Source organism: Emydura macquarii, unplaced genomic scaffold (assembly GCF_026122565.2).
Source record: "Emydura macquarii macquarii isolate MOO-44397 ecotype Brisbane River unplaced genomic scaffold, CSIRO-AGI_Emac_v2 contig_2259, whole genome shotgun sequence".
NCBI lineage: Eukaryota > Metazoa > Chordata > Testudines > Chelidae > Emydura > Emydura macquarii.
Genome location: NW_027132396.1, coordinates 18179 through 32341, shown reverse-complemented (window position 1 = coordinate 32341; position 14163 = coordinate 18179). Strand labels below are relative to the sequence as shown.

General features: G+C 49.3%; 1 protein-coding gene across 1 annotated transcript; it reads left to right on the top strand.

Moving 5' to 3' along the window:
* The first annotated feature begins 12064 nt into the window (after positions 1 to 12064).
* On the top strand, positions 12065 to 12997 carry LOC137161176 (olfactory receptor 11G2-like). The gene has a single exon (XM_067560286.1). The coding sequence runs from the start codon at positions 12065 to 12067 to the stop codon at positions 12995 to 12997; it is 933 nt and encodes a 310-aa protein (XP_067416387.1).
* The last annotated feature ends 1166 nt before the right edge of the window (positions 12998 to 14163 follow it).

Below are 14163 nucleotides of genomic sequence, written 5' to 3'. Positions count from 1 at the left end.
GTTGGCTGAGGTGATTTCAGAGCCATTGGCTATTATCTTTGAAAGCTCGTGGCAACAGGGGGAGGTCCCTGAGGACTGGAAAAAAGCAAATATAGTGCCCATCTTCAAAAAAGGGAGGAAAGAGGATCCGGGGAACTACAGACCGGTCAGCCTCACCTCAATCCCTGGAAAGATCATGGAGCAGGTCCTTAAGGAATCCATTTTAAGGCACTTGGAAGAGAGGAAGGTGATCAGGAACAGTCAACACGGATTCACCAAGGGAAAGTCATGCCTGACCAACCTGATTGCTTTCTATGATGAGGTGACTGGCTCTGTGGATGTAGGGAAGGCGGTGGATGTGATATACCTTGACTTTAGCAAAGCTTTTGATACGGTTTCTCACAGTATTCTTATCAGCAAGTTAAAGAAGTATGGGTTGGATGAAAGGACTATAAAATGGATAGTGAACTGGCTAGAGCATAGGGCTCAACGAGTAGTGATCAATGGCTCCATGTCTAGCTGGCAACCGGTCACAAGCGGAGTTCCCCAGGGGTCGGTCCTGGGGCCGGTTTTGTTCAACATCTTTATTAATGATCTGGAGGATGGGGTAGATTGCACCCTCAGCAAGTTTGCGGACGACACTAAGCTGGGGGGAGTGGTAGATACCCTGCAAGGTAGGGATAGGATACAGAGTGACCTAAACAAACTGGAGGATTGGGCCAAAAGAAATCTAATGAGGTTCAACAAAGATAAGTGCAGAGTCCTCCACTTAGGAAGGAAGAATCCCATGCACAGCTATAGACTGGGGACCGACGAACTGGGCAGCAGCTCTGCAGAAAGGGACCTGGGGGTAACGGTGGATAAAATGGTTGTCAAGAAGGCCAATGGCATATTGGGCTGCATTAGGAGGGGCATTGCTAGCAGGTCACGGGAAGTGATTATTCCCCTCTATTCGGCATTGGTGAGGCCGCATTTAGAATATTGTGTCCAGTTTTGGGCCCCCCAATACAAAAAGAATGTGGACAAGTTGGAGAGAGTCCAGCGGAGGGCAACAAAAATGATTAGGGGGCTGGAGCACAGGACTTATGAGGAGAGGCTGAGGGAACTGGGCTTGTTTAGTCCGCAAAAGAGAAGAGTGAGGGGGGATTTGATAGCGGCCTTTAACTACCTGAAAGGGGGTTCTAGGGAGGATGGGGCTAGGCTGTTCTCGGTGGTGGCAGATGACAGAACAAGGAGCAACGGTCTCAAGTTGCAGGGAGGGAGGTCTAGGTTGGACATTAGGAAAAAGTTTTTTACTAGGAGGGTGGTGAAGCACTGGAATGGGTTACCTAGGGAGGTGGTGGAATCTCCATCCTTAGAGGTTTTTAAGCTGCGGCTTGACAAAGCCCTGGTTGGGATGATATAGCAGAGGTTAGTCCTGCTTTGAGCAGGGGGTTGGACTAGATGACCTCCTGAGGTCCCTTCCAACTCTAATATTCTATGATTCTATGATTCTTTGCCTTCCTTTGGTTCCCTCCTGCCTTTCTTCATCCTATTTGGAAAGCTCTCCAATTTTCAGTTCCTGCAATCTTAATTTTAGTTAATCAGTGGATGTTTAACATGGGAAACACACTGGATATGTCAACACTGCAATGTAAGCCCAGGTTCAGTGGAAATTGAGTCAGCAGAGCTTGGGATTGAGTGTCTACACTGACTGCGCATCCTGCCTTGCAAATTTTTATACCCAGGCCTCAACCTAGGGCTCCAGCACCCATCCCACTGTACATAGGCCTCCATCCAACCAGCCATATCCCAAACTTTCTAACTCCCTCTTGGAATATGACTGTTGTAGATGAAGTGACTGAACAAAGTCAGAGGAATAGTTGGGATTGGAACTTGGGATGTCCTGGCCCCTAGCCCTTTAATCATCATCATCCTCAAAATACTTTAGAATCAGGGAAATGTCAGAGTTACAACATAAGGAAGTTGAAGAAGTGAGGGAAGAATATTACAGATGAATAAGAATTACTCTACGCAACAACACGACTCAAAACATTTGACCAAAGCCATTTATATATGGGTGATGCCAGTAACATGGTGCAGTGCCAGAGGGATTAAGTGGAATGAAAGGAGAAGGAAAGAAAAGCCTATCTAAACAAGAAAGCTCTTAGTGAGACACAAAGTATAGAATATCAGTCATGACACAGATAGGATGTACATTCAGTGATGTGATGAAGGAAAAGGTCTGCTATCTCTGGAAGCAGCAATTAATGAAGAAAATAACATCAAAATACAACCAATGTAAAAGATCATCTGGAAGCAATGAGTGAATCTGCATCCCAGCCCAACAAATCATAAAAGAAGGAGAAAGCACATCACCAAAGAAATTATTGAAACAGTTACACAGAAATCAGTGCATGGACAGCGATGGAGAGAGATCAAGCCCGTTAATGATAGAAGATTAACAGACTCATTTGAAATCAAATTAACCATGTGGCATTTGGTGTTACAGCCCCTGAATCAAAAGTGCTCTAGAGAATGAAGAGGCAAAGATTTTATGGGATCGGGCAATTGTCACAGACCAAACGATGGAGGCCAACAGGTTGGACATGGTTGTTGTAGACAAACAAGACCACGTGCATTGCTATTGCCAGACAAGCAGACAGAAGCATGAAAAAACCCAGAGAAGATGGCAAAGTTTGAAGAACTCTGCCACAAAGTGCAACAACTATGGGAACCTAGAAAAAGGACAATCCTGGCAATGACTGGAGCCGTTGGAAAGACGCCTAAGGGTAGGAATGAGCTGATCAAGAACACGTTAGGAATGCAAGACATTATGGTCAGTAACCTCCAGCCAACCGTGTTCTTAGGCACTGTGATCATTTTAAGGGAAGTCAAAGCAGAACGAGAATATTTGAGCAACTGAAATGCAGTGAGTTTAACAAAACTCCTGACGAACCAAAACCTGTGGAGACAGTTTGTAGTCAGAATTAATTTGTGACTCAGGGGGATAACTTTTAAACAGTAGCTTTCCCCTTTGTGTACTTAAACATTCTGTATGCTGGGAAGGCTATTTAAAAATAAATCAAAACATAAGGAAAGTTCTTTGGCTTGTTTTCTATAGGAGGTCGGACTAGATGATCCCAGTGGTCCCTTCTGGCCTTGAATCTATGAATCTATTAAACTAAAGACAATAATAATAATTAATAATAACTATTCCCATGATGTAATATTTAGGGGTAATAATAAAAATGTGTATGATAGCTGCCCCTGAAAGCCGGAACCCATTATATTAGATAAAACACAAAGAGCTCACAGGGTAAATAGACAAGAGAGGTGCAAGGTGGGAAGGGAAACAGGGAACATCAGTTGAAGAGACTTGCCTAAGGCCAGGTTTTAATCATGGGGTTGATATTTTCTATGCCAGGTGTTTAGCTTCTATCTCATTTCTGGGTTAACACTCAGAACACACACCGCTCTGCTGCTGCACTTCAATCCCGACCTGCAGAAACCTGTTGTCCTGTCCTACGCCCTCCAGTTCTGCCAGTGCCTTCTAATAAATTGTGTAGACAATTGCTTGACCACTCTTTGGTTCGGTATGAAATAGAATCAAGAGAGCAACTAAACAAGTCAGGTTGAATGCTGTAGATTAATTAAAATATAGTACACGAAAAAGGTTCAATACAATACCAGTCTCCGGGAAGCCATCTAGTTGCAGCTCTGTTACTTTCACCTTCCGCAGAAGCTGTGCTCTCAAAGTTATACTCCTAAAGCCATCTATTCATATCGGGCCTGTTGGCTGGTACAAGGTAATGTGTCTGTCAATTGGTTCTGATCTTGACAGCTTCCCTAATTTCTCAAGCCAAAACTTACATCAGGGAATGCAAGGGGTTATGGGATACTTGGTATAAGTGAGCAGGGTTATATCAAAACCATTGGACAATTTAGGCTCTATAACTGCTGTAATTTTTGTGATTAATGCTCTTTGTGCTTAACGCATACAAAGATATATATGGTGCAGATAATACATATCATGAGTATGATGGGCATAGGTGCCAGCCAGAATGTATTAATCAACAGTGCCAACATGCAATCCTCTGCTATTTCATGTCTGGGCTCTCACTCACAGAGCTCTGAGGCTCCCCAGTCATAGAACCATAGAAGATTCAGGTTGGAAGGGACCGCAGGAGGTCATCCAGTCCAACCCCCTGCTCAAAGCAGGACCAACCACAACTAAATCATCCCAGCCGAGGCTTGTTCAAGCCCCGCCTTAAAAACCTCTAAGGATGGAAATTCCACCACCACCCTAGGTAACCAATTCCAATGCTTCATCACACTCGTAGGGAAAAAGATTGGACTCAGTTGGGTGTGTGATGCCACCTGCTGTCATGTTGGGCTCAGAGGGGCTGTCTGTATATCGTCAGCAGAAGCATGGTAGGAGTCAGCACAGGCTACAAGGATAAGGAGTCTCACCGGTACTCCAGATTCAAGCTGCATGAGGCTGCACGCCGTGACAGTGCGTGACTGTCACCCCCTGCGGGATAGAATACGGCCCACTCAATGTGTGTGAACGTGCCACTACTGCCCCCTGCACTTGTGAATGACACCACAGACCCTTTGATGACCACAGCGGGGTCAGGAAAGATCTTTAATTTACAGCTCATCCAAAACATATAACTGCCACCAGAAAGAGTGCCTCATATCATTGTGATAGGTCGCTGCAGGTCAGCACCAACCTTAAGGGGAGAGCACCCCCTACTGAGGCAACCTCCCCACTCCCTGCAGCACAGGCACCCCGAACTCTGTGCTGGGGCACTGGGTAAGCAGTGATTCTGATAGCAGCAGGTCCACTGAGGAGCCCCCCACCCTGCTCCTTGAGGGTCAGGGCCATTTGACGCCATGCTGAGGCACAGAGATCAGCATGGGCGGAGAGAAAAGTGCCCCCAGGTGAGGCCCTAACCAGCTCTTTGCAGCATGTCAGCCCAAGGAGCTGTGCTGGAGCACTGGGATTGGTACTGACCAACAGAGGAGAACATCCCCTAATCCCCCCTGTTCCCTGCAGTACAGACACCACCTTACAGCTGAGCTGGGTCATTGCTTTCTATGATGCTTTCTATGACGAGGTGACTGGCTCTGTGGATGTAGGGAAGGCAGTGGATGTGATATACCTTGACTTTAGCAAAGCTTTTGATACTGTCTCTCACAGTATTCTTATCAGCAAGTTAAAGAAGTATGGGTTGGATGAATGGACTATCAAATGGATAGAGAACTGGCTAGAGCATAGGGCTCAACGAGTAGTGATCAATGGCTCCATGTCTAGCTGGCAACCGGTCACAAGCGGAGTTCCCCAGGGGTCGGTCCTGGGGCCGGTTTTGTTCAACATCTTGATTAATGATCTGGAGGATGGGGTAGATTGCACCCTCAGCAAGTTTGTAGACGACACTAAGCTGGGGGGAGTGGTAGACACCCTGCAAGGTAGGGATAGGATACAGAGTGACCTAAACAAACTGGAGGATTGGGCCAAAAGAAATCTAATGAGGTTCAACAAAGATAAGTGCAGAGTCCTCCACTTAGGAAGGAAGAATCCCATGCACAGCTATAGACTGGGGACCGACGAGCTGGGCAGCAGCTCTGCAGAAAAGGACCTGGGGGTAACAGTGGATAAAAAGCTGGATATGAGTCAGCAGTGTGCTCTGGTTATCAAGAAGGCTAATGGCATATTGGGCTGCATTAGGAGGGGCAATGCCAGCAGGTCACGGGAAATGATTATTCCCCTCTATTCGGCATTGGTGAGGCCGCATTTAGAATATTGTGTCCAGTTTTGGGCCCCCCACTACAAAAAGAATGTGGACAAGTTGGAGAGAGTGCAGCGGAGGGCAACCAAAATGATTAGGGGGCTGGAGCACAGGACTTATGAGGAGAGGCTGAGGGAACTGGGCTTGTTTAGTCTGCAAAAGAGAAGAATGAGGGGGGATTTGATAGCAGCCTTTAACTACCTGAAAGGGCATTCCATGGCGTCTGCAGCACCACATGCACTGCCCCCCCCACGTGGATAAAGAGGCAGCCTAGGGAGGGTTGACTCAGCAGCACGAGCCGCATGTACCTGTCTCCTTATAAGGAAATGAAGTGACCCCACCTGCTGGTGCAGGGTCAGCAACTGCCCAGGATAATTGTAATCACCTGGTTGGCTTGTTCATACCTGCCCGGGAAATCAGGAGCACCTGGTTGGCTAAACTCCAAGCCATGACCTTAGAAGGTTATGCAGCAAATAACAACCAATGGGGCTTAGCCTCTGCTGACCAGGGGAAACTATAAAAGTTCAAACCCAGGTAGCAGAGGGCAGAGAGGAATTGAATCTACCCGGCACCCCCGTATCTCTTGGTCGTGTTGGCTCGGTGGGCTGACGCAACTTCACTAGCCCGCTTCACTGTGAACTGATCACTCACAGTGGCTCTCTCCCGTCTGCAGTATCTTAAGCAAACGGCAACTGAATTTGGCCAGCATAGTATACCTGTATATAATGTTTGTGAGTATGGATTAACTGTTTTCTGTTGTGTTTGTCTTGTAACTTCTTTGGGGAACTCCAAAACTGGGCACCCTAGTGTCACATGCTGGCAGCCATGCGTTGATCCAGGAGAGATCACAAAACGCTAAAGTCTTGGGTGGCACATTTTGTCCTGTCGTGCACGGAGTTCTCCTGCCCTTTGCTATCACTGTTTGCTGTGCAATTGCTTGCTGTGAAACTGTTTATTGTAGAAATAGAACTGTTTATTATAAGGATAGAATTGTTTATTATAAAATAAAGGGTTTATTGGTTAAGCAAACCCCCAGAATCATCACTGTCTCGCTTAACCGCCCGTAACCCAAACCGAACCTATCAGAGAGTTTTTCTCTCCGTTTCCACAGTTTTGGGCCCCCCACTACAAAAAGGATGTGGACAAGTTGGAGAGAGTGCAGCGGAGGGCAACCAAAATGATTAGGGGGCTGGAGCACAGGACTTATGAGGAGAGGCTGAGGGAACTGGGCTTGTTTAGTCTGCAAAAGAGAAGAATGAGGGGGGATTTGATAGCGGCCTTTAACTACCTGAAAGGGGGTTCCAGGGAGGATGGGGCTAGGCTGTTTTTGGTGGTGGCAGATGACAGAACAAGGAGCAACGTTCTCAAGTTGCAGGGCGGGAGGTCTAGGTTGGACATTAGGAAAAAGTTTTTTACTAGGAGGGTGGTGAAGCACTGGAATGGGTTACTTAGGGAGGTGGTGGAATCTCCATCCTTAGAGGTTTTTAATCTGAGGCTTGACAAAGCCGTGGCTGGGATAATATATAGCTGAGGTTAGTCCTGCTTTGAGCAGGGGGTTGGACTAGATGACCTCCTGAGGTCCCTTCCAACTCTAATATTCTATGATTCTATGATTCGGATCAAGTTAAGATAAAACATTAGACAAGTTTAGTAACTACAGAAAGAATAGATTTTAAGAGATTATAAGTGGGAAGCATAAAGAGACTAGAACTAGTTGCCCAAGAAATAAAAATAAGATTGCAGTTTAAATTCTACACACTAACAGGATTTGAATCTAGAAATGTCTCACCTTGAGAGATGATACAAGCAGGCTATAGATCTTTAGCAGAGAGGCAAAGACTGCTTTGCTTGCCTTGGACCACTCTTCTCCCAGTCCAAAATTATTTGTCTTCCCCACATTCCTTCAGGTGTTGAGGTGGGGGGAGAGAGAAGCCAAGTAGATAATGTCACTTCCCTTCTTTTATGGTCTGTCCCAGCTTGCTGGAACAATTGATGCTTGTAATCTGCGGGTCATCCTCATTGGTCAGTCAGGGTCCACTGCCTATGTGCTTCCTCAATGAAGTCCTCATTGTAAACAATCCTGATTAGTGGATTGTATCCTTGAATTGGCGAGAGGGTGACATCAACGCTGTCTGGACACTCCATTGTTCTGCCTGAAAAACTGGTTTGTGGGTGTTTTCCACCTTACAACATATTCTAGTAGCATCTTCAGCAATATTTTATAACTTCACATACATGGTAGCAAATACAATCCAACAGGATATTAATGTTTAGAAGAACAAGACTTTTAAAATAATATCATGCAAAGCATATTTTGTACAGAACATACACCTGCATGGATCCTCTTTGCTTTGTTTGCCATGGCCACAATCTCAGCTGCTTATTTCTCTGTCTGTTAATGAATTCAGAGCACCCATCCTTACCGTGGAAGGACCGAGAATGTCTCATCCAGGTCAGCTTGTCTAGGAATGAGAAAGAAATCAGAGATGTCTCATTGTTCTCTTGGCATGAAAGAAACAATGGACCCAATCCCCATTTGGTGTGAATCAGAGCCTCTCCATCCGTGTGATTTACATCAGCTGAGGATCTGGCCCCAGACGGCCGAACTTTTCAAAAGCACATTCTGATGATTGCATTTATTTTTATTTTTTTTTGGGTGGGGGGTTAATTTTAGGATACCTAACTGGAGTCCCCTAGGCCAGGATTTTCAAAGCCACCTGTATTTGTATTTACCATGCTAATTGCAGAAGTGCCTATGGGCCAGACAAGAGTGGGGCACAAGGCAATTCTCCCATTCTTTTGAACAGAGATTGTGTGGGTACAGCTCCCTTGGTTGGCTTTCAAAATTGCAGCTTGTAAATTTGAATGGGAGTAAAGAGACTTCAAGAGACAGACCGAGCTCCTATTTGTGCCCAGATCAGGTACCCAGATCCCTGAGGCAGCTTAGAAAACCTCAGTCTTGCTATTTTTCTTTAAGAGGTGAAAAGCACACACAGCTCTCATTGACTTCACATTCCTTGGTGGGGTACTCAGCTCGTTTTAAAGTCATGGCCAGGTTATTTAAAGTTGAGCTGAAAAATCAGAGGCAGCTGAAATTAGGCCTAAATCAAAGTGTCAGGCAGACCTGGTCTACACTTAAAAATTAGATCGATCTAGCTATATTGCTCAGGGCTGTGAAAAATTTTACATCCTGTGAGACATAGGTAAATTGGTCTAATGCCTGGTGTGGACACGGCTAAATTGATGGAAGAATTCTTCTGTCAACCTAGCTACCAACTCTCAGAGAGAACATAAGTATGGCCATTCTTGGTCAGACCAAACATCCTGTCGTCCGACAGAGGCCAATGCCAGGTGCTTCAGAGGGAATGAGCAGATCAGGTAAACATCAAGTGGTTTATCCATTGTGGAGATAATCCACAAATAGAGGTGGATTAACTCCGTCAACAGAAAAATCCCTTCTGTCAATTTAAGAAATGACTACACTCAGCATAGGCGTGGCTAAGTAGTGGTTGTAGTGAAGACATACCCTCAGTAGTGATTAAGAGAGTTATCCTCCTAAAGGGATTAACACAAACTAGTAGGATTAGTCTGCCCAGGGAGCCAGGCTCCGAAGAGAGAATGTATGCTTTATAAGAAGAAGAGAAGAATGAGGGGGGATTTGATAACGACCTTTAACTACCTGAAAGGGGGTTCCAGGGAGGATGGAGCTAGGCTGTTCTTAGTGGTGGCAGATGACAGAAGAAGGAGCTGTGGTCTCAGGTTGCAGTGGGGAGGTCTAGATTGGATATTAGGAAAAACGTTTTCACTAGGAGGGTGGTGAAGCACTGGAATGGCTTACCTAGGTGGAGTAGAAAGTGAGATCCTGAGACATGAGGCCTAGGAGGTAGCAGGCCTGAGGCCTGAACCAAAGTAATGTCAAGCCCTGCTGTAGGAAAGCAAAGTTAGCAGGAGTCAGGTGGTGAGCCTGCCTGTAAGTTCACAGGAACTGGGAAAACCTGAGCTGGTATTACACACGCAGTGCAAAGAACCACTAGGTACAGCATGTTCCAGAAAGGTGGAACCTTGCTGGAGGCAGAGTGTGTGTTTTTGCACAGAGGGTGGCAGAGCAAACCGAGAGTGCGGGCGAGGAGGCTGACTGGCATCTCTGTCCTTTTTGAGCAGCCACATTTCAAGATTGTTCCCTGGGTCAATGTGTTCTCACACGTGGGTCCAGACAGCAAAGCTCTGCTCTCCTTTTCTCTGCTGTCTGTCAGGAGCAAGCCTGGTGGTGTCAAGAGACTGATACCTGTGCAACTGGGACCAAATTAATGGCAACACTATAGTCCTGTGTTACAGACCACACGCTCTTCCCCCAGCCAGGGATAGAACCCAGGAGTCCGAGCCCCCGCTTGTTCTAAACCTGCAGAGCCCTTGTGGTTTATGTCTGACGCTCCTAAAAACTTCAGGGTTTCAGCTAGTCACTGGCAAAGGTGAGGAAGGGAGTCACCTCCCCCCGCAACAAAATTCTGGTTTTAGGGAGAGGGGGTTGTTTGTGTTGTTGTCGTCTTGGTCTGAAGCACTGGGATGGCCCCGGCTGGAGATAGGACAGTGGGTGGGGTGGGCCAGGGCTCGGAGGTGGCACCGAGTCAAACACTCAGGTGCTCGGCTGGCTGCATCTTGCTCACATGCTCCGGGTCTAACTTTCCCCCAGCTCAGACTGGCAGTGAGCTGGGATTTTTCAGCCTTCCTCTGCAGCCTGTGGGTGGGGGTCAGCTGCCAGGATTAGCTGGCTGTATCTCCTTTAATCCTTTCCCTGCCATCGCGGGGGCCTTAGGGACTGGTGCAGAGCAGTCCCTGCTATTCTCCACCTGTGGCACAGAACAGTTTAGCTAACTGAGGTTTGTAATATCCTTGGTCTAATTTCAGTTGCTAGGCGGTGGCCTCAGATATACAGACGTTGAGACACGATGAACTGCCGGTCGCTTCTGGGGACCCTACTGCCCTCTGAAAGCTGGAAAAAGAACCCAGGAGTCCTGGCTCCCAGTTCAGCCCTCTGATCCCTAGCCCTCACTCCCCCTGCCTGGGCTGTGTCAACTCTTGGCCTTAACGGGAGCTGTTGTTTTTCCCTCCCGTATCTTTCATGGGAGTTAAAGCCATTTACTTAACCATGGAGACCAGACTGCAAATCCCCTGGGGAATTATCTTGTTTTGATGTCTGAATGTTTATCGCTCTGGATATTGATGAACTGGGGCTGCTGGCGGAGCCCATTACAGAGCTGAGCGGAGTTTGCCGCTGGGACCCTGGATGGGCTTGGGAGGGGTCTCCTCATCCTGAGCCCCACTCCGTACAACCCCCCGCCAAAGCCAGGCCCCTCACCCCCATGCCTGGTTCTGCTTGAGAGAAGTATGTGTGGTGGGAAGGACTGTGTGTTTTGTGGGGGGGCTGTGTGTGAGGATGGGGGAAATCTGTGTGGGGTGTTTGAGTGGGGTGGCTGGGAAGATGGGGGCTCTCCCTGGCTCTCCCCTTGGTGCCCACATGTTATTCAGGTATCAAATCCAGATCCAGCTGCTCCTACATGCCCCAGAGACCATGTCCCAGGGACCCAGCAACACAGAGAGCAGATATCAGCCCCCTCTCCTAACAGAGGCGGAGAGAAGAGGCTGAGATCTCACAGCCAGGTGGGTTTTCTCAGATAGCTTCTTTCTTGCTTCGATTCCTTCCCTGGCTGCTTCACGATTCGGTCGCCCGCCCCTCCTTGCCCAGCCACCCACCTGGCCATGTACACAGGATTGCTGGAAATTAGCAGGGGGTTTCTAACCAGATGAGGGGGGACGTTCTGCAGCAGCCTCCCTGTTGGAGTTGAGGGGGTGAACAATTTTCTTTGTTTTCAGTGTGGGCTGGACAACTGTATGAGCGCGATTGTCGGACAGGGTTGCTAGGGAGGGTGGGGGCAAAGCTTAGCAGCCCTGGGGCTCATTTCCAGTGATTGTCCCACATTCTCAACGCTCATGCTTCAGGGTTCAGCTGGCCATCGGCAGGGGACAGGAAGGGGTTTCCACCCCGCTGCCCCATGTATTTGGTGAGTGCTTGGGTTGTTTTTTATTTTTTGAGGGGGGTTAAATCTTGTTCCTCTGAAGCCCCAGGCAATGCTTGGAGATGGGACATTGGGTGGTGGGACAGGTGGCTGGGGAGGAGTTTGGGATGTGATGTGTATAAGAGACTGGCTGTGACTCCTTTAACCACTAGACCCTGCTCCCCTCCCAGAGCTCTGGGCAGAGCCTTGGCTTCCTGTCGATCATTTCCTTTCATCTGCAGGCCCCCACAGCCCCCAATGAATCCAGCCAACGGCACCAGCCCGGTGACCAAGTTCATCCTGCTGGGTTTCCCCTCCCTGAGCCGGCTGGACCGGGATCTTGCCTGCTCCCTCCTCTCCTTCATCTACGCTGGGACACTGGCCGGCAACCTGAGCATCGTGTGGACCGTGCTGCGGGACCCCCGCCTCCAGCGCCTGCCCATGTACATCCTGCTGGGGAACTTCGCCTGGCTGGAGATCTGCTATGTCACGTCCACCGTGCCGAGGATGCTCTTCGACCTCATGAACCCCGGCGTCCCCATCTCCTTCCACGCCTGCTTCGTGCAGTTCTACTTCTTCTTTTCCACGGGGGGCACTGAGTGCCTCTTCCTGGCGGCCATGGCCTTGGACAGGTACCTGGCCATCTGCCACCCCCTGCGCTACCCCATCCTCATGTCCCCGCACAGCTCCTGGCTGCTGGCGGCCTCCTGCTGGCTCCTCGGTTTCCTCTGGTTCATAGGGCCCGTCGCCCTCATCTCCCAGCTCTCCTTCTGCGGCCCCAACACCCTGGATCATTTTATCTGTGACCCGGACCCATTGCTGGCTGCCTCCTGCACCCCAGCTCCCTGGACTGAACAGACCTTCTCCACCACGAGCTCCCTCCAACTCTTCATCACCGTCCTCTTCATCCTGACCTCCTACGGGCTAGTTATCAGGGCGGTGCTGAGGCTCCCTGCAGGGTCCGGGCGGCAGAAGGCCTTCTCCACCTGCACCTCGCACCTGGCCGTCGTGGGTCTCTTCTACGGCTCCGTCATGGTGATCTACGTCAACCCGGCCACCTCAGGAAGCAGCGGGAAGGTGGTGACTCTCTTCTACACGGTGGTGACCCCCTTCCTCAACCCACTGATCTACAGCCTGCGAAACAAGGAGATGAAGGAGGCACTGAGGAGGACGGTGCTAGGAGGGCGGTAGGGATCGTATTCTGGTCCCAGTCTGCAGGGACTGGCCGGTCAGCGAGGTGGGCAATGAGATATGAGTCCTTTCCTTTCTAAGGGGTGCTGGCTCCATCCCTGTGGGGAGAACACATGGCATTTCCCACGACTGCTGGGAGTCCCATCTCATATTAAAAAATGCCCATGGGACGGCACAGCCAGAACACAAACGGGAGCTGAGAGTGTCGTGTCTTTGCTGGAGGAAATGAGCCCAATCAGTGGGGGTGTGCAAAGGAGAGCAGACCGAGTGTATGGGCGAGGAGGCTGGCTTGCATCTCTGCCCTGTTTGTGCAGCTGCATTTCCAGCTTGTTCCCTGGATCAATGTGGTCTCACCCTTAGATCCAGAGGGCCACATTCTGCTCCTTTCTCCCCTGCCAGTCTGGTGATGACCGGAGACTGAGACCCGGGACCTAAATCATGGCAGTGCTGTATTGTTTGGTGTGGATCACACTCCCCTTTCACAGCCAGGGAAAGAACCCAGGAGTCCCAGACACCCCCTCCCTCCCGATATCATCCAGGGACAGAACCCAGGAGTCCCAGCTTCACCTGATCTAACCACTGGACCCCACTCCCCTCCCGTACCAAGGGACAGAAAGGAGAAGACATTCTCTAACCATCAGAGGCGCGAGGTTCTGGGACAGCCTCCAAACCGGGGTCACGGTGGTAAAAAACGTCATTCGTTTTCTGGAAGAACTGGACAATGTCCTAGGTGGATTGTGTGATGGAGTCTCTTGGGATGGAGGGGCGGGGTGGCAGTCCTGAAGGTTCCTTGTGGTTCACGTCTGCTGTTCCCAAAAGCTCGTGCTGCAGGGTTTCAGCTGGTCCCTGCAAGGCTCAGGAAGGGACCCCCCACTCCAAAATAATTATTCGATTGTCATCTTCTTCCTCAGAAGCATCAAGGATGGCCACTGCTCGAGGCAGGACATTGCCCGGGGTGGCTCCGAGGAGGCACTGAGCATTCTCTGTCCCAGCTGCTCGGCTGGCTGGCTCTTGCTCACATGCTCAGGGCATAGCTGGTTCTCAGACGTGGGCTGGGAAGGAATTTCCTCTCCACTCAGACCGGCAGTGACCTAGGGGGTTTTCTACCTTCCTCTGCAGTATGGGGGGTGCAGCTCGTTGGCCAGGATTATCTGGGTGGATCTCGC